Source organism: Eschrichtius robustus, chromosome 11 (assembly GCF_028021215.1).
Source record: "Eschrichtius robustus isolate mEscRob2 chromosome 11, mEscRob2.pri, whole genome shotgun sequence".
Taxonomy (NCBI): Eukaryota; Metazoa; Chordata; class Mammalia; order Artiodactyla; family Eschrichtiidae; genus Eschrichtius; species Eschrichtius robustus.
This window is the reverse complement of record NC_090834.1, coordinates 75,884,691-75,904,848: the sequence shown is the minus strand read 5'-3', so window position 1 is coordinate 75,904,848 and position 20,158 is coordinate 75,884,691. Positions and strand designations below refer to the sequence as shown.

Below are 20,158 nucleotides of genomic sequence, written 5' to 3'. Positions count from 1 at the left end.
CCAGGGGCCTTGGGGAGCCACAGGGACAGGTGTTGGAGGTTTCCAGAGAAGGAGAAGTGGCTGGCAGGCCACCAGCTTCGACAGATGGGCCAGAGAGGTCAAGGCTGGAGCAGGGGGACCTTCAGCTCACACAGGCCCCTCCCTGTTGGCCAGCCCACTTATCCCTTGTTAGCCCTGCAGGTCCCAAGAGCAGCTGCAACCCAGCAATTTCCCCTGTAAGGCCTGGGCTGAGAGGAAGCCCCACCCAAGGAGCCTGGGGAATCTGCCCCCAGGCAAAGATCCTGCGCCTCCTAGACACTCCTGCTCTATTCTTATCCCAGCCCCCAGGGATGCAGCAAAAGTAGCTGTCATGCCCTTGCTGACAGGTGTGGGTCAACCCAGGGCAGGAGGGAGTCCAGGGCAGGACTGCTAACCAACCGGCAGGACTGCTAACCAACCAGCAGGTCCTTACAAGGTAGCAAAGCCTTGAGTGGGCTGGTTGAGGGTCTGGGCTGCAGGTATACTACAGACAAGGAGGAAAGAACAGGGAGTGCTTGGGCAGCTGGGACGGAGGGCCCAGAGTAGGGGGGCCTGCTCTCCAGCCACCCTCCAACAAGAGGATGGGCCCTCCTACCCTTCTGCCCAGATTAGGGGGGTTGGGCGGTAGGAGTGGGAGTGGGGAAAAGAGCTAACAATTCCCCCTCTTCTCCTGGGGTGGCCCTGTGAGGCTACTCAGGCTCTGCAGGCACCACATGTAGAGCACAACATGAACGGTGCCCCCTGGATTTGTGCAAAATGACAGACCTGCCAGACTGTCCCCAACTCACCCCCTCCTGGTCCCTGGTCCCTGGAAAACACAGACCTGTCGCTTTGTTCCCCAAGCCCTGTTGGCCACACACACACACACACACACACACACACACACACACACTGCCCTTCAGCTCAGAAGGTCCCACCCAGCAGCAGTGAGAACCAAAAGCTCTGCACAAGGGACCAGAAAAAGTACCCCACTTAAGGAACCAGTGACTCCTGGTGGTCCCATTGCTGGGGCAAAGGAAGAAGGAGACTGGTCAGTCTACAGCCCAGGCACCAGCTGCACCTCCAAAGCTGCGGGTGGACACAGCATTCGAGGGTTAGAAGGGATTGGTGACACAAAGGTAAGGCTTGCATCTTTCCTCAGGAAAGGGGCAGGATCTGTTAACTTCTGAGCCCAGAGGGGGACAGCAGGAGCTGGGACAGGGGAGTGGTCTCAGAACCCGGAGGGAGAAGCAGCCCAGGCAGAGAGATATCATGGGATGAGGGGGTTAACTTTAGCCCCAAACCTAATTTGGAAGAAGGCTTTGGGGTCCCCTGGAAGGACACTGGACTGGGAGTCAAGAGGCCAGGATTCTAGTCTGGGTGACCTTGGACAGGTTATTTCTCTGACATCAGTTTCTCACAAACAAAATAGAGGTTTAAAAACCGCCACTCTGGTTAAATAAAAGATGGTATGTATACCCATTCGTTGGAATACTGTGTAGCCGTTAACAAGGATGGGGAAACTTTATGAACTGGGATGGAAAGATCTCCAAGATGTAGAAAGTGAAAAGAGGGCTGAATAGCGTGTATAATAGGCTACCTTATATGTTAAAAAAGGTTAGAGACAAAAACATATTCCTATTTGCATGAAGGAGCTCCGGAAGGAGCCCAGAGACCACAAGTGGTTACCTGCTGGGGAGGGCTGGGAGATGGAGGGGCTTGGGAGCCGGAGGGAGCCTCTTCACATAGATGTTTATATTGTTTTACTTTTTAACTATATGATTGAACTACCAATTCAAAAAAAAAGTATAAGAAATAAAAAATCTCTGTCTTTACCATGTTGCAAACGAAAGCAGAGCTGTAGCAATGCTTTGTCATCTGTCTCAGCATTCCCCCAATGCCAGGGCTCCCCAGGGCCCAGCAAGAAGATCCGCAGTTTCCTTTCAAGGCCTGCTCCAGTGTGGCTTAGTCAGGAAGTTCCTTCTCAGGTCTGACTTCATTCCCTCCTGATAAAACCTCCGGCAGTGCCCCCCTAGTTCCATGTAGCTATCAGTAGTTATCCTCAACTCCCTCTGGGCCTTACTGGGTGTGCTGGGTAAGTCTAAATCCTACCTCCTCCCCCTCCAAGTACTTGGAATAGTTTGGTGCTAGCCAGTGGGGGACAGGCCCATTGGTCCTTGTAGCCAGCCAGGGAAAGGGAGACACTAAAGGAAGAGAAGAGAGGCCAGGGAGAAGAGGCTTGCTGCCCAACCTCTCCTCACCCTCTCCTGTGCACAGCCATTTCCCCCTGTGTCCACCTGTCCCATCCCTTCCCCCCCCCCAACACACACACCTAAGAACATCTCTGAGTCTCCCACCTGCTCCCTTCCTTGTCCTTCATGGCCTCATCCTCTCCCTGGTCCTCCTAGGTGAGTGCCCACGCCTGCTGTCACCATGACGACCATTCACCACAAGGAGATGCTTCAGGAGCACGTGTCCATGGAGTTCTCCAGTTCCACCACCCACATGCAGACCTTCTCCCAGACAACCAAGATCTTGGGAGGCAAGTAGAGTGGGATGGCTGGAGGAGGGGGTCAGTAATCAGGTAGGGGCAGCCTTTCTTCTTCCAGTCTTTGCGACTGCTGGGCCCCTCAAGAGCCCAAGATACCACCAGCAACCCTTCCCAACCTGTGTTTCTAATCTGTGCTTTGATAAAGCTTAGCCAGCCAGATGCTCACCCACAGATCCAACCTCCAGAAAAAAAGCTTAGGAAAAATCAGTCACATGGATGTGTGTGAGTGATTGATGAACTCTCAATTGCTTAAGATCAGAGCCATAGGCAAATACCATCTCTGATGGTAGAATTTCAGGCATGGAGGAAGTTAGGGAGGTAGCAACCTTATCTACCTATGAATAAGAATGCTGGCCCTGCCTCACTTAAGAAAGAGAAGACCTGGAGCTGCCAGTGGAGAGAAGATGAACACATAAACAAGTGACTTGAGCTTCCAGGCACTCAGCCCTTGGGGACCAGACTTGGAGGGCAGATCCAAGGGAAAGCTGAGAAATGGTCTCAGAGCAGAACAGACTGTTTTAGTCATGTCTCTAGAGGAAAGTGATTAAAAGACGGCCAGGGACCAGGATACTGAATTCCTGTCCTCCCAGTCGTTGCCCCCTCCTTCAGAGTCCTCTGTGCACAGAGGTGAAGACCAGATAAACACTTTACACCAATTCCTCCTGGCCAGTGAGGCAGAGCAAGTGGAACAGCCGGGACTCAAGACCAGAAGTTGCAAACTCAACTGACTATAGTAGCGATTCTCAGCCCTGACTGCGCACCAGAGTCATCTTAGTGTAGGAGTGGGGGGAGAGGGGAGTGAAACAAACAGCGATATGTGAGTCTCACCTCAGACGGTTAAATCTGGTGGGGTTTTTTTTGTTTGTTGTTTTTAAGATCTCCGGGGATTCTTATGTGCAGCCAGCGTTGAAAACCACTGGCCGATAGTGTCCAGGCAGGGAACATAAACGCAGAAAAAAGACTGAGGTGAACTGGACGGGATGTAGTCCATCTAAAGGGACAGTCACTCTTCACCTCCCTCCCACTGACTGTTACCATATGGGAATGTGAGTCCAGTGCTGAGGATCCAGCAATCTGCATTTTTATGTGAAATCTCTCAGTTTTTAGATGTAGGGCTATTTTTTGTTTAAACATTGTAAAGGTCAAATAAAAAAACATGTGTAGACCAGGTGCAGCCTTTAGAACTCTGGTCACTATTTAATGCTACTGGGGGACCAGAACTTCCAGAAGAGAAGCCCAAGAGACCCATAAAATCCCAAAGACAAGTTTCCTTCTAAAACAGAAAAAAGTAGAACTCAAGGCTTTGACCCAATAAAAATTGACCAGAGGGGTGGATGAGGCGTTGGCTCCCCTAGTGGTTGAAATTTGCCATAACACAATGACCCACCGACTCTAAGGTCCTTGTTTCTCGGCCAGTGCTGGTCCTGCCCCCCGCTGACCTAAAATGCTCCACCGTCCCCTCAAGAAAAGGTCAGCCCTCCAATCCCAGGCTAAGCTCCGCCTGTAGCCCATTCTGACCTCTCGCCTGCCGCCACAGAGGAAGTCGTGACGAGGAAGTCCTCCGGCACCACAGAGTTCTTCAGCTTGGTGACCCGGAGTTCCAACATCTCTGCTGGCGAGAGCATCCCGGAGTTCGTGGATAAGCCTCAGCCGGTCACCGCGCCCGAGGGTGCGTCCCTCCCCGCGTCTCCCCAGGCCCCTGGGTGCTTCCCTTTCCTCCCCAGTGCCCCAGCCGCCACCACCACCACCACTGTCCTCTCAATACACAATCACTGGCTGGGTCGGGCCGAGGGTCCCTGCCCTGCCCAGGGCTGGGAGCAGGTAGAAGGTGCAGCTTGGAGGCTAAGAGGCAAAAAATAGGTCCTGTGCCCACTGCAGGGGATAAAGCCATGTTCCGAGTCCGGGTGCAGGGGAACCCCAAACCCAACATCTCCTGGAAGAGAGAGAGCGGCGCCCCCATCAAGGAGTCCGCCAAGACATTCTACGACAGCGTTAACAAGGAGCACGTGCTGAAGGTGCGAGGTCCAGTTACCCATAAGGTCGGAGGCGGGGACCCCTGGCATGGGCTGCAGGTCCTGTCGCAAACAAGAGATCCACAATGGAGACCCAAGAACTGGGAGATGGGAAAACGGGCTGTCATTGCCCTAGAGGAGGGGCAGGATAAGAGAAACCGTGTCAGGAGCTGGGGCGTTGCCAGAGTGAGCACGGGACCAACATTAGGGGCGGGGTAAGGCAGAGCTAGGACAATGCCAGAACAAGGAGGGGGCAAGACCAAATGGAAGAGAAAGAGAGGTTCCAGAAGGTGAGTGAGCCCAAAAGGAACGTGAAACCAAAGCTATGGGCGTGGCTAGAAGGGGCTAAGACCACGGTGGGCGGAGCCAGGCTGAGCTGGAGCGGGACCGGCACGGAGGGAGGGGCTGGTCCTAGAGTGTAGGTGAGGGTGAGGGTTCCTGGGCTCTTCAGGGGAACCTTCCAGAAGAGCAATGCCAAGGGCCGATCATCCTAAGGTCTAGCTATCTTCTGCATGCAGCCTCTGGCTCCAGACCCTTTGAGGAGAGGGAGGGATGGGTCCCTGGGAGACCTAGGCCTATAATTACTCCTGTTCCTCGTCCTGCCCGGACTTCCCACTGTGAAAGTCAAAGAGCCTCCCTTCTCCCCACAGACGCAAGTCGCTTCCTTCTCCTCCGGAAGGCGCATTCTAGGACCCTTAGCCCCTACAGCACACACAAGCTGCCCCAGAGCCCCCCCTACTGGCCACTCCCTACACAAGCTCATTCATTCGGCAAGCACTTTCCAGGAACCCACTGGTACCTAAGTGCCTTTCTACAGGCGCCAGGGCAGCCTTGTTCACCCCCATTTCCTCAGGGGCTCAGGCCAATACCTGGTACAGAGGAGTAAATCCGTGTTAAATAAAGGCGTACTCAGCCCAGTGCCAGAAACTGCAGATAATGTTGCAAATCAGAGGAAGTCCCTGTCATCCAGGAGCTCACAGCCATGGGGGAGAATCCAATGCAGAATCAGGCTTCAAACAGACACACACACACTGACTGCTACCTGGCACCTCCCAATCACAGAGGCTGCTCAATCCTCCACACATACATCCAACACTCAGCTCCTCCCCCAGCCCAAAAGAAACACCCTCCTTTCCCATCTCACAGAGAGTCTCCCTGTGGTTCCCTCCCCACCTCCCCTACTAATGGCCTGACTCTGATCCAGCTGGAGCCACCGACCTCGGATGACTCTGACAACTACAAGTGCACTGCAAGCAATGACCACGCTGACGCCATCTACACCGTGTCCTTGCTTGTGACCGAGGGTGAGCCAGCCCCGTTCTCCTGGCCTTTCCTCTTAGGGACCAAACTCCCTCTGTCTGACCCTGTCCCTCTTTCTGTCCTCAGGTCAAGAAAACTTGGATTTCAAAAAGATGTTGAAGAAGAGGTGAGGCTGGGAGGCTCCTGTGCCCAGGGTGTGGTCCCCCCACCCTCCTGGCTAGAGCTTCTGGAAGGCCTTTCAACAGCCCCCTGAGTTAATGGCCCAGCCTCCAAGAATCCATGGAGTAGGGAGGAGAATCTCATGGTTGGGAGAGGCTCCCTCTGTCTTCAGAGAAAGGCACTAAGTCCAAGCTTGGCACCCACTTCCTTCCAGGGGACCCCCTCCTCCCAAGAAGAAGCAGAAGAAGGTGACGGATGAGAAAGAGACGCTGGAGATTTTGTCCAAGGTGCCCAAGAAGGACTTTGAGAAGGTCTGCATGGAGTATGGTTTCACAGACTTCCGGGGGCTGCTCAAGAAGCTCAAAGGGATGAAGAAAGTGGAGGTAGAGGTCAGTGCCCATCAGGGAGCAGGGAGCTGCAGGCCAGGGGCTGGGCCTTACCGGAAGTGCTAGTGCCTGTGTGACTCCCGGTGGCAAGGTCTCCCCACCATGCACATGCATACTCAAGGGCATTCTCTACTGCAGGGGCAGGCAAGGAACTCAGGTCACCCTCCTTCTACCTCTTTTCTCTTCACCGCTCCCTAATGTATTTGCATGGACTTTGGAGTCAGACAGACCTGGGTTCAAAGTCCAGTTCTACTGCCTTATTAACTGAGTGAACTTGGGGGTCTCTCTGAACCTGTTTCTTCATCTGCAAAATGAAAATTATACTTTCCTTTTTCATTTGTTTTTGCGTTGTTGTTCTCATTCATTCACTCAACAACTCATGACTGTTAAGCATCTACACTGGAATTAGAAGGCCTATGTAATGGGCCCAGGTACATGGTGACTATTCCACAAATGGTGGTTCCTTTCTCTTCCCTTATCGTACCCATTTCCCCCTAAATCTTCAAGTTGTTCATTGTAGGGGGAGGGGGGTGGCGGGGAGCACAGTTATCTAATTAGCCTAGTCATTTCTCCCCAGACGTTCGGGGGGCTCCTCCAGCACTGGAGACACAGTCTGGGCAGATTCCAGATTCCAGATGCCTCTGACACCTGCCTTTTTGTTACCACAATCTCTCAGACCATCCAGATTCTGAAGCCCCTGGAAGACAGAGAGACCAAGGTGGATACCACGGTGGTCTTTGACTGCATAATGGAGCTGAAGGACCCCAATGTCAAAATGACATGGATCAAGGTGGGGAGAGCACCTAGGAAGGGCCCACCCTGGAATTTCGTTTTTTCTCTGCACCCCTTTCCTTCCAAGACCCTCTCATTACCCATAAGCCCTGTCCTCTCCTCCATCCCATCAAAAGAATGCTATCTGGTATGGTTGAAACTGGATGAGAGCTGGGCTTTATTCTTAGATGTTCTACCAGTTTGCTGTTTGATTTGAGACAGTTACTTCCCTTTCTCTATACCTCAGTCTACCCATCTGAAAAGGCTGGATTAGATAGTCCTGCAGGTCACTGAAGATGGGCCTCTAAGAGAAAGTATCTAGTGAACTCATGCATATTAAGAGTTCGGGCCTCGGGAGAGGCAGAGACCCTGGATCCCACCGAGCCAGATGATGAGGCTAGAGAGATCTTAGGGGCCTCTGAATGTGTTTGAGGATCTTAGAGAGGTAGATATGTCACCTTCCAGCTCAGGCTGGCTTTGGGGAATGGAGACCTCTAGAAATCTCCTCCTAAACCCCTTCATCAGCTTTTCTACCTATTCCATGAGGCAGGATAATGAGCCACTGAGGATCCAGTACTCCCTGGGCAAGTATGACATGAAGCAGATGGGCACCAAGTACATGCTGGTTATTACCAACGTGAACATGAACGATGCGGGCACCTACAGCCTGTCCGTGGGCAACAAGCGGATAAGTGCAAAGCTCACAGTGCTGGGTAAGAGTGTGGGCACCAGGCAGCACAAGGAGGACACAGTCAGGGTCAGGGCAGAGGAATATCCAAGGATGGGGTCCATGGGGACATGGGAGGAAGGACCATGGGGCTGTGCACAGATTGCATGGGGATGGGAGTTAATGGAGGAGAGAGACATGGGGTGTAAGGGAGAGGACTATGAGATAAAGTGCTGTGGGGCAGTGTAGCATAGTGATTAAGAGTACAGCTTCTGGAGTTGAACTACTGGAGTTCAAATCCCAGCTTCTGTCACTTATGAGCTGTGTATTTGGGGCAAGTGATTTAACTTCTCTTTGCCTCAGTTTTCCCATCTGTAAAATGGGAAATAATGGTAGAGTCTACCTGTGTGAGAACTGAATGCTTTAATATGTGCAAAATGGCTAGAATAGTGCCTGGCACATATCTAAAATCACATAGAGAAATACTCTTTCTAAAATTGCTGTTAACATTACTGGGGAGGAGACCATATGAACATCATGGGAGGAGACTCTAGGATTCACAAGCAGAATGAAAGAAGGATGCTTCCCCCAACTGTGGGCTACAGGAGGCCAATGACACCTAAGTCTTTATGCCCCCCACTTCACCATCCTACCCCTCAGGAGGGACCAGGGATACAGCCCAATGAATGCCCCTCCTACTCTTTGCTGCAGATGAGCCTCTGAATTTCTTGGGAGAGATGAAGCCAATGAAGGTGACGGAGCGCCAGACAGCTGTATTTGAGATCCGCCTCTCCAAGAAAGTGCCCAACTCTGTGTGGAAGTTCAATGGAAAGGAGCTGAAGAGGGATGAAAAGTATGAAATCACTGTGTCTGAGGATGGTTTGACCCACACGCTTAAGATTAAGGATGCCAGACTCAGTGACAATGGCGAGTTCTCTGCCGAGGTGGGGGACCTGGTTCAGAAGGCCCAGCTCACTATTGACCGTGAGTGTTTGGGCCAGAGCTTGAGGGGTGGGCTTCATGCCACAGCAACCTCCATGTGAGCATTCATTCATCCATCCATCCATCCATCCATCCATCCATCCATCCATCCATGTATCTGTCCATCTCCTCCTTGCAAGGCCCTTTGATGGCTACTAGAAAGATAGAGAGTTCTCTCTGCTAATTCCTAGTCTAGTGGGAGAAGCAGGTGTGGAAATGGAATTAGAACAAAAGTTCTTAAGCAAAGAGTCAAGACACTCTAGGATCTTACTATCAGCTGGGAGATCATGGGCCAAGAAATTATTAGCCTTTATGGCTCTAATATCATATATTACAGCACATCACTCTTGACTACTTACATTCTTATATCATACCCAGTTTGGAGAGTTGCACATGATGGTGGGTCGTACATGTGAACCACTCTTGACACAAGTGACATGGAACAATCATTGCTGTGACTGAGGGAGACATGGAGGCTGTGAGAACCCAGAGAAGAGGTACCACCTGGCAATGTCAAAAAGGATGTGATGAGATGATGGCAAAGCTTTACCAAGTAAAACAAAAAGGAGTTCAGTTTTCAGAGAAGGGGCAAGAGAAGAGGACATTCTCAGGAGAGGGAATAGCATGTGTAAAGGCCCAGACACCAGAGAGACAATGCAATTATGGCTGGAGCTCCAAGAGGACATTAGAGATATTGCCTGCAGTGCTGTGAGGAGGTAAAAGCTGTTGTCCCGTTTTACATATGAGGAAAATGAGACTTAGGGAGTGACTGCACTAGCACTTGCTAGTCAGCTAGCAAGTAAGAAGCAGAGCTGGGACCCTCCCTGCCGGGTACCTCTGTGAGTCGGGTACACACTTCATGTCACAAGGCCCTGTGGTTTCTAGGGTCAAAAAGAGGAGCAGGGCAGCATCTAGCTGCAGAAAAGGAGGTTGGGAGCAGGACCAAGTGTCTGTTTGTCTGTCCATAGGCATCCCTATAAAGTTTGTGAGCACCCTCAAGAATGTGCGTGTGAAAGAGAGGAGCTGTGCATGCCTTGAGTGTGAGCTGACATCCAAGAATGTGACCCTGCGTTGGAAGAAGGACGGACAGCTGCTGGAGCGTAGCTCCAAATACAGCATGAACCATGAGGGCAAGCGAGCGGAGCTGGTCATCAAGGATGCACAGCTCAGTGACGGTGGCGAGTACACTGTGGTGGCCATGCAGGATGCGGACCCCACGGAATACTGCAGTACTTCTGTAGTCACTGTGGAAGGTATACACCCACCCTGTCAGTCCCCACTGACCAACCCCCCAGCCCTAACAGTTTCCTACTGTGGACACCCATCAGTCCCCTGACTGACTTCAATCCTCCTCCAGACCATGATCTAATTCTACCTCCCCACTCTGACCACCCCCATCTCCCAAATTCTGACCGTCTCTACCTCCTAGACCCTGACCATCCCTCATCTTTTGAACTCTATCCAAAATCCCTTGACTTCATCCATCCTTTACTTCCAGACTCTGACCATCCTCAGCAAACCTGGTCATCCCACACCCCTAGACCCTGACCAGCCCCTACTCACTATCCCTGACCACTCCTCACTGACCCTGACCACCCTCAACTCCCAATAAACTTTGGGCATCCCACAGACCAGCATAACCAGCTAAATATCTCAACTCCACTAACCACCTGCATCCCACCATCTAGTCCCCTTCTTCACCTGAGCATCCTAAGTCCCCACTGACCATCCTCCGATGATCAGCCCCCCATTAGCCATCTCCCAGAATTCCCAGTTGCCATTTCCCAAAGCCACTGACTTTTCCCCAACCGCCCCCCACCTACCTGCTCGAATGCCCCCACTGACCATTACCCACTTGCCCATTGCCAAACATCTTGCTCATCATAAATGATTTTGATAGACGACACCAGCCCTCTTCCCGTAAGTCCCTTCCACCCCGATACCCTAACCCAGCCCCTGCCCCCTTTCTCTCGAGAGCGGCTGGCCACCGTGAAGAGCGGGATGTCCGACGTGCACGCAGCCACCGGGAGCCCGGCTGAGCTGTGCGTAGTGCTGAACGACGAAAAGGTGGATGGCGTGTGGCTGAAGGATGAAGAGGAGGTCCGAGGCAGGGGCCAGGAAAGGGAATGAAGGACGAAGGGGTCGACCGGGCATACACTCGCACTCATGACCGCCCCTCGCCCCGCAGATCACGGACTTGACCGGCGTGCAGATCGTGAAGCAGGGTGCGGTACACAAGCTCATCTTTCCCAATATGGGGCCAGAGCACGAGGGCAAGTACACATTCAGGGCCAAGGGTGCAGAGAGCGAAGCCTCGGTATTTATTGCAGGTAAGGTCGCTGCCCACTATGGAGAAAGCTAGACCACGCCTGGCCCGCCCACCTACTCCTAGCTCCTCCCCCATCCCGCATGGGCTCCTCCTCCACCCCTCGGCTCCTCCCGCATCCCTGCTCTTCGAGCCTTCCCTGCCGCCCCTCCCTGCAGATCCTCCAACCATCGACCCATCGGTCCTGGAGGCACTGGCCGCGCACCCGGTGACCGTGAAGGCGGGCCACACCGCGAACATCAAGGTGCCCTTCCGGGCAAAGCCGCTGCCCAAAGTGACGTGGTACAAGGACGGCATGGAGGTGACGGAAGAGGAACGCGTGTCCATGGAGCGAGGGGAAGACCAGGCGCTGCTCACCATTTCAAACTGTGCGCGGGAGGACAGCGGCATCATTATGCTCAAGCTCAAGAATGACCATGGCTCCGCCACAGCCACTCTGCACCTCAGCGTGCTGGGTGAGGCCAGGACCCTGGCTTGGCTGGGCGAGGCCAGGACCCTGGCTTGGCTGGGCTGGGGGCACCACGCAGGCTGAGGAGAGAGTTGGAGTTCGGGTTGAGAATGGGAATGAAGTGCTGGCTTTGCAGCCAGAAGAAGCCCATTTCCTAACTTCCTAACTAGGTGGCCTTGGGCAAGTCCATTAACTTTCCTGAGCCTCAGCTTCTCATCTGCGACAGGGTGGTTTTATAAGTGCCTATTTCAAGTGAATTTAAAGACTATAGCAGAGTGCACAGCACGTAGTTGACCTTCAGATGTTGCTGAAGTATTGTAACTGACTTGGAGATGAGGACGTGGTTGGAAGTAAGGTGGAAATGAGGTAAAAGAGAGGTGGAATTTAGGATGAAAGTGAGGTTCATTGGGAAGAATATTGGAGTTGGAAGTGAAGTGGAGTGAGGGGAGGTGAGATAGGGTTGAGGATAGAATGAAATTGGAGAGAAAGATGGAATGGGGGTGGAAATGGTATTTGGGATGGGTCTGAACATAAAGTTAAGGAAAGAGATGAGGAGCTGGCCTTAGTGAACTCATATTCAACATGCAACACACATACACACACACACACACACACACCAGCATCACCTCCTCCACCTGCATCTCCATCAAGCTGTGGGTTTGGATGGATTGGGTTTCAATTCAGTTCGGCAGCATGACTGAGCACCTCCTCTGTGTTCTCAGTACTGGGGACACAGGGATGAATTATCCCCAGCAGTCCCTCAACCCAAAAGGGATAAAACCCGGCAGACATGTAATTATAAAATAAACTGTAATAAAAGAAAGTACTGGAGTTCTGGAAGCTGAGAGGAGGGGAGACCTTGTCTGGAAGAGGTAAGTGGGAGTTAGCTGAGGCGGGGGTCCCTCAGGTCTCCAGTTCACTCATTCCTAGGCAGACAGGAATCTTGGGGGTGCAGGGATCAAGCTATTTGGGCAAGTCTTAGGAAAACAGTGACAGAGGGAAGGACAAGGGATCCGCAAAGCTCAGAATCTAGCTATGTCTCAGTCTGGTGGACCTCCAACCAGTGGGATGAAGCCCTTCTGGTCCTTTGCTCCAAAGACACATTCTGATGCTATCTTCTGTCCTTAGACCGTCCCAAGCCTCCCCAAGGCCGGGTGGAGTTCCTGGAGCTCTCGGGTAATTGTGTGCACATGAAGTGGAAGGCCCCGAAGGACAACGGCGGGCGGCCCATAACACAGTTCATAGTGGAACGGAAGGCAGTCGGCAAGAAGTCCTGGATTAAGATTGGTGAAGTGGACGGCAAAGTCACCAAATTCTCCACCAACCAGGTGGAAGAGGGGAAAGCCTACCAGTTTCGTATCCTGGCCGTCAATTAGGAAGGAGTGAGCGACCCGCTGGAGGCAGAGGAAGTGTTTGCAGGAAATCCTATTGGTCAGTGAGATAGCCCCGTGCTCAATGGGGACCTCAGGGGCCACCGTGGGGACGTTCAGCTGGTGAGGAGTGCTGGTCTGTGGGAGATTCCGCAAGGTCATCTCTAGCTGCCCCACGAGACAGATGGATTCTAGAGTAAGAGCAGAAGATCGTTTTGGACGGGAATTGTCAACTTTTTCCAGTCAGATCACATGCACAACACACTCCCGTGTGTATATCCAGAACTGTGCACGATTCCAAGGAGATAACTCCACTTGTTTCTCCATTCCAGAAATCATCCCATATCTAAGGGAGAGTAATGTTACTTTAGGGATAGCCTTGAATCCACTCTAATTTTTTTTTCCAAAGAAAACCCTTGACAACATTGGCATTTTAATTATGATCACTAGTTAATTACTTGCTACACTCCTCCCAACTGATCTCCATGTTTCTGTGTGTCAAGACAGTACATTAAAAACTGTGCCACTGGGAATGCCACAGGTTGGAAAATTCAAGTTGGCGGTTCTCTATCTTGGCTACACATTAGAATCACTTGAGGTCTCTAAAAAAATGCTGATTCCTGGTCTCCACCCTAGGCCAACTGAATTAGAATATCAGGACACAGGACCCAGACACTAGTTGTTGGTGGGGATTTTTGGGGTTTTTTTACTCCCCACATGATATTAATGTGCAACCAGAGTTAATCATTGGCTTAAGTTTTTTTAAGGAAGGGATCAGAGCTCAGCATGGGGTGGGCAACTGTCTACATGCTCCCCCTCCTAACCTCTGCCCTCTCTCTCTCTCCCACAGAGTCCCCTGGTCTTGCCTCCCAGCCCCAAGTGACTGACATGATCAAAGAGGCTGTGACCATCAGATGGAATGCCCCCACCCAAGATGGGGGAGCCCCAGTGCTCAGCTACATTGTGGAGCGGAGGAAGAAAGGCAGTAACCTGTGGGTGCCAGTCAACAAGGACCCCATCCAGGGTGAGGTCGAGGGACAAAGGCCCAGGAGGGACCAAGGGAGACTTGGTTGGTGGGCCCAGGTACCCCTGCTGCTCCAAACATACTCCCTCCTCCAACTCCTTTGTGGGTTTTAATAGCATCTCATGACCCCCTCTTCCACATCCACTCACTCTATGGTCTCCTACCACGTGGACCACCCCTGGCCTCATTAGCCCTCAAATTCCCATTTCAGGCACCAAGTACACTGTGGATGGTCTCCTTGAGGACACAGAATATGAATTCCGAGTTGTAGCTGTGAATAAGGCAGGCCCCGGACAGCCTAGTATGCCTTCCAGCTCAGTGGTAGCCAAGGACCCTGTCAGTGAGTATGGTGCTGCCAGGCCGCAACACATAGTGGAATTAGCCGTTTGAGGTAGAAAGAGGATTTCTTCCTGGGAAAGTCTAACAGGAGGGGATCACACAGTCCCCACTCTCTGGGAGCTGCCAGCCCGATAGAGGGACAAGGTTCACACACAAGAGAAAGCCAGCAAATAAAGATTGAGAGTCAGGGACAGCGAGGAGGTGGGTGGAAAAAAGTTTTTATCAAATGTTGAGTATGTCTGGTTAGGAGAGGTAGTAGAAGCATGTTTGAGGATTGAGCAGGGGTGTTGGGTAAATGGTTGGGTGGGTGCTGAGCTTAGGTGGTGAGATGGGGATATCACACATGAATGGGCGTGGTGCAGAGGGCTGAGCTAAAGGCTGGAGTTTTGAATACAGAGGGGTTGAGTGTATAGTGTATATTGAATTTGGAGGGTTTTGACTTCAAGGGTGAAAGTATTGAGACTGAGAGAATTAAATTTAGAGGTTGTTGAAGGTGAAAGGCTGGGTATTGAGCGTTTTAACTGTGAGTGTTGAAGGTAGAGGTGTTGAAAGTTAGGTTTCAGGGGTATTGAGTGCAGGAATTGGGCATGGAGTTGAGTGGAGAAGAATCTGGGGGCTGACTAGTTGTCTGTGTCACGCAGAACCCCCGGGCCTGGTGCAGGACCTGCACGTGTCGGATTCCTCCAACTCCAGCATGTCCCTGGCCTGGCTGGAGCCTGCCGAGGGAGACCCACCCTCTGGCTACATCCTTGAGATGCGGGCTGAAGACACCAAGGAGTGGTCCAAGTGTACAAAGATCCCCATCTCGGGCACCTGCTACACAGTAGGAGGCCTCACCGAGAGGCAGAAATACTTCTTCCGAATCCGGGCTGTGAACGAGGCTGGGTGCGGGGAGCCTGTGGAGCTGGACGAGGGGGTCCGTGCCACCACCAGGTGAGGGATGCAGGCAGGGCTGGGGTTTAGGCCCCAGCATCCTAGCCCCACACCTTCCTCTCTGGGACCTCATCCCACAGGAGAAAACTGGGCGATGCTGTGATCAAGAAAGAGTCGTCCATGCTTGTGCCTGGACAGAGCTAGGGATAACCCCAGGGGCTTCCCTGCCAAAAACAAACAAACAAACAAAACGAAAACCAAAAACCCCACTCATTGTGTGCCGAATAGTATCTACTGTGTGCCAAGGGAGGTGTTAGGGATACAGAAAAAAATAAGACACAGGACCTGCCCTAAAGAGTCTTATATAATAATAGAGGGAGACAGATGAGAAAAAATAAATAAATGCTTCACAGCACTGCAGGGTTGCTAGATGTCTGTATGGCCTGTAGTGAGAGCATGAAGGAGAAGAGGTTGGGAAAGGCTTTGGAGGGGAGGCTTAAAGCTAAGACTTCTGGAAAGAGTGTTCCATGCTCCCATCTCTGTCTCCTCCATCTCAGCTGCTCCCAAGTTTGACCTCAGTGCCCGGCTGAAAAGTCACATGGTGGTTCGCGCTGGGACAGCCCTCTGCATCCATGCCGCCTTCTCTGTGAGTCCTACCTGGCCCCCAGACGCCCACCACTTAACCAAGTTGGCTGCTACAGCTATCATAGTCTCTGCCTCTGCCCCTCATCAGACCCCTGGCCTCAGAGCCTGGCAGGAGACTCCTGGACAGTGGGATAGGGCCTGCCCCCAAATACCACCCAGGTGACCCCTGGTGCCATCTCCTGTCACCACCCAGGGCTCACCACCACCCAGCATGATATGGCTGAAGGATGGCATGCCCACCAAGGGCAGGGAAGCCATCACCAAGAGCAAAAACCACTCCCAGTTCCTCATCAGCAGCACCAAGCGCTCCGACTCAGGGGTGTACCGCATCTTGCTCCAAAATGAGTTTGGAGAGGCATACCATGACATCCACGTGCGTGTGGCAGGTATGACAATAGGTAGAGGCCTGGGAAGGCATCGCTGCACACGCTCCCTTGTGCTGCTTGAGTCCCTACCACTGTAAAGTCATGCCTTAGGTTGTCAAGGCTTCTTTGGCACCACAGAGCAAGACTTTATCAGCCTTTGCCTTAATGCGGAGGGTTGTTTTCACTTTTTCTCAGTGTCTTGAAGCCCCAGAGGCATTGAACTAGGACCCAGCCCTTGTTTCAGTCTCAGTCATATGTGGAGAGCTTCGGGGCATATGCAGAGTAGGGTCTGTGAGCATAGAGAGAGCAGAGAATGGGTAAGAGGCAGGAGGGACAGATGGAGAGGAGTCCATTAAAACTTGGGGTAATTTGCCTATATGTTATTGGAAATACTTTTAAAGTTTGTGATGTGGTCACCGAGAAAGACTTTTGGGGGAAACTTCACAGTCCCACAGTGTCATTGCCATACAGCTTCATTAGAATTCTTGAACCACAGCTGAAATGAGCCTTCTATTATTTTTCAGTCCCCCCAGATATTTAGAATTTTAATAATAAAGGTGGTGGGTAAAAACTTTGGAAAGAGCCTTTTCATTATCTTAGGTTGCAGGAAACTTTGTAGGTTTTGAGGTTTAACACATTGTGTATTATTAAATTTACATTAATCACTATGCCAAAGAGTATGTGAAACATTCTTTTGCATTGATGCATTTTGTACCTCTCTCCATTAAAATCATAACAGCCCCCCCAAATTGGGTGACCTCTTAGAGACGGCTGGAAGCTTTATAATAAAGCCCTAAACCCCCAAGAGATGAAGGGGTGAACTTTTATTGAACAGATCCTACCTGCCAGGCACTTTATGCAACATTTCCATGATAGTTATTTTTAGCCTCATTTTGCAAATGAGGAAATGGGTCTCAGAAAAGATAAGGAACTTGCCAAAGTTCACAGGGCTAGTAAATGGCAGAGCTACACTTCATAAATAGTTCTTTCTGACTCCAAGACCCCCAGCTGCCTGAGAGTTAGAAGAAGGTAAGGTGCCCCATCCCATCCTCCTTAGGGCTTGACAGGTAGCGGGGGTGGGGGCACGATACTTCAGCCCCCCCAGGGTGGCTGATGGACCTTCGGACCCTTCCAGATTTTCCGCAGCCACCCACAAACCTGCAGCTGTTCGAGGAGGTCCCCAACACGGTGACTCTGACCTGGAACCACAGCCCCGACGTGCCGGAGGACAGCGAGGCCCACTACGTCATCATGAAGCGGGATGCCAGCACCGCCACCTGGTTCACTGTGGCCGAGCACGTCTTCAGCAACAAGTACATGGTGACCGGGCTGCTCCCCGGCAGGAAGTACTACTTCCGAGTGCTGGCCCGGAACAAAATCGGTGACAGCGACCCACTGGACTCCAGGGATACCTGGCTCGTCAACAAGGACAAGAGTGAGTCTGGGGACTTGGGGGTTCAGGTAACGTCTGGGATCCCTGATGGTGGGGATGAAATAAGGGTTGCAAGGGGTACCCGAGATTTGAGGTAAAATCTGAGGAGCACTGAGGTGAAAGGGTTAATTAACGTCAGGGACCCTGGGGAGAAAAGCAGAGGCCTGGAAGCCTAGGGGAGATTCCTTCGTGGTACACTGAGGGGTGGGACTAACGCGGAGGTGGGGAGGTCCCCTTGGGGGCGGGGGTGACAGTGGGGGGCCGGAGGGTGAGGAGGGGATGTGGAGCTGAGAGGCAGTCTGAGCCGAGAGGCTGACTGAGGTCCTGACTGAGGACTCAGGGAGGGTCCAAGGAGCGGGGATGACATCCAGAAACCCTGGAGGGAGGGGATTAAGGGTAAGGATAGCTGTGGGAAACTTGAAATGAGGGCATGAATTGGAGAGAGCGGAGACCGCGGAGGCTGGGAGGGCGTTGGGGAAAGCTTGGATGGGGAGTTAAAAGCCAGATAACAGCTCGGGTCCGGAGGCTGGCGGCTGGAAAGAAGTCTCTAGGACGCCCGGGTCTGGAAAAGCGTAAAACCCCGCGGACCTGGTTTAGGTCTTGGAACCCATGGGGGTGGGGGGTTGGCGGAAGGGGAACCTTAGGAACCAGTATAAAGTCGGGGCCCCAGAGTTGATAGCGCGTGGGAATCTAACCCAGGTCCTCGGGGTTCCGTGCGCTGGGTCTCCGGGGCGTCTTAGGAGCTCTAAGCCGGCGCGCGATGGATGGGGGCCTTGGGGTGCGCTCACCGCCCTTCGTGTCCCGTCCGCGCAGTCGAGGACCAGAGCGCCAAGCTGAAGCCGTACCAGCAGAAAGACTGGCGCCACGCGCCGCGCTTCCTGACCCCGCTCAAGCCGCACACCTTGCTGCGCGGCCAGGACTGCACCATGACCTGCGCCTTCCTTGGGTACCCACGGCCCACAGTGACCCTCTACAAGGGCGACGTCAACATCACGGCCAACTCCAAGTTCTGGTGCAACTCCACCAGCGGCGTGTGCACCATCGTCATCCCCACCTGGACACTCAAGGACAGCGGGGAGTACAGCGTACTGGTGGAGAACGAGCTGGGCAAGGACCGCAGCGGCTGCACGCTCACCGTCTACGGTGAGGGTTGAGTGTCCCGTGTGGGGCGGAGGCGCAAAATGGCGACCTCCTGAGCCGTTGATCGACTCTTTTCCTATGGCTGGTGCAGGCTTTTATTTAATCTGACATGGGGTGGTGTAAACATTCTCCAACTGGCCATAGTTCGTACCACTGTCCCATCTTCTCGATGTCATTTGTTATGTGCCTGGCCCCTGCAGACTTGGGAGTTTGCAGTCCCTCAGTAGTCTGTAGTTTGCAACCCTTGGTGGGCCTAGACTTGCATTTGAAAAAGACGCCAGTGATCAGGCCTAAACCAGACTTACCGATCACAGTCTCCCTGGCAGGGTTCTGGAAGGAATCTTTATGTTTACAAATTTTGCAAGTGGTTCTGATGTGCAACCAAAATTGAAGACTGCTGGTCTGGGATAAGGATAGATGGGAGGCACTGAAGGGAACCTAGTGGAGGGAGGCCCTCCCTCTGCACATACGTGTGCTATGTTTCTGCTCATGGGTGCACATATAGGGGAAATGTTCTATTTCTTCCTACACACTCTACTGTCTTCACAGCTAAACAGCTAGTTGCATGAACTGTCTAAATGCAAAGATGACCTGTTTTGCTCCTCTTTGTTTAAACTCCCTCCAAGCTTTCCTATGATCCTTTAGATAAAATCAAAATCAACAAGGCACCCCACCCCACCCCCCGACCATCTACCTCTCCAGCCTCATCCTCTGCCACTCTCTGAAGTCTCCATGGCACACTATTGGTGTCCATGGTTTCCATGGTTACAGATGCCTTTTTTTTCATCCTGTTATAGATGCCTTTCTCTGGGGAAAGGACCTGGTCCTGTTGCTCTGTCTCTCAAGTACTTAGCTAAGTGTCTGGCATTGAGATGACGCCTCTACAGTGCCTGCTGAACTGTGTAACAGAACTAGGCCAGGGAAGGCCCTATGGGAGACATCCAGCTCTCATTCCACAGCTAGAGAGATCCCTGACAACTTAATTCTGGTTGTAAGCACATGGGCACAGGGCCCTGGCTCCAACACTCACCAGCCACGTGACCTTGGCAAGCCACTCTGAGCTTGTTTTCCCATGTACTGCTTAGGGCTGTTATGAGGATTAAATGAGATAGTGCACAGAAGTGCCTGGCACAATGCGTGGCAAATAGGAAATGCCGAATAACTGGCAGCTCTTGGCCCCACACACTCAGCTGACCTTGGGAGACTGGGGCTGGCAAGGACCGAGGATCCCGGGCAGGGTCCAGCCCCTGGTTTCTGCATAGCGACTGCAAGTCCAGCAATTTGGAGTTTCCCTTACCCCAGCATCATTCACACTAACAAATACTTGCTTTGCTCTTTCAGACAAAGATGACAAGGCAATTCTAGCCTCCGTCACTGAGAGTCTGCAGAAGAAATCAAAGTACCTTATGTGA

General features: G+C 52.3%; 1 protein-coding gene across 1 annotated transcript; it reads left to right on the top strand.

The window, feature by feature from the left end:
• The first annotated feature begins 2,430 nt into the window (after positions 1-2,430).
• IGSF22 (immunoglobulin superfamily member 22) lies at positions 2,431-20,158 on the top strand. The gene is given in 23 exon segments (XM_068556466.1): positions 2,431-2,539; positions 4,086-4,217; positions 4,427-4,563; positions 5,765-5,864; positions 5,947-5,986; positions 6,194-6,368; positions 7,042-7,155; positions 7,687-7,849; positions 8,515-8,787; positions 9,753-10,037; positions 10,760-10,884; positions 10,973-11,114; positions 11,269-11,565; positions 12,687-12,989; positions 13,779-13,952; positions 14,164-14,292; positions 14,933-15,212; positions 15,214-15,224; positions 15,722-15,810; positions 16,003-16,195; positions 17,310-17,609; positions 18,420-18,749; positions 20,088-20,158. Coding segments are annotated over 23 exon segments (3,972 nt in total).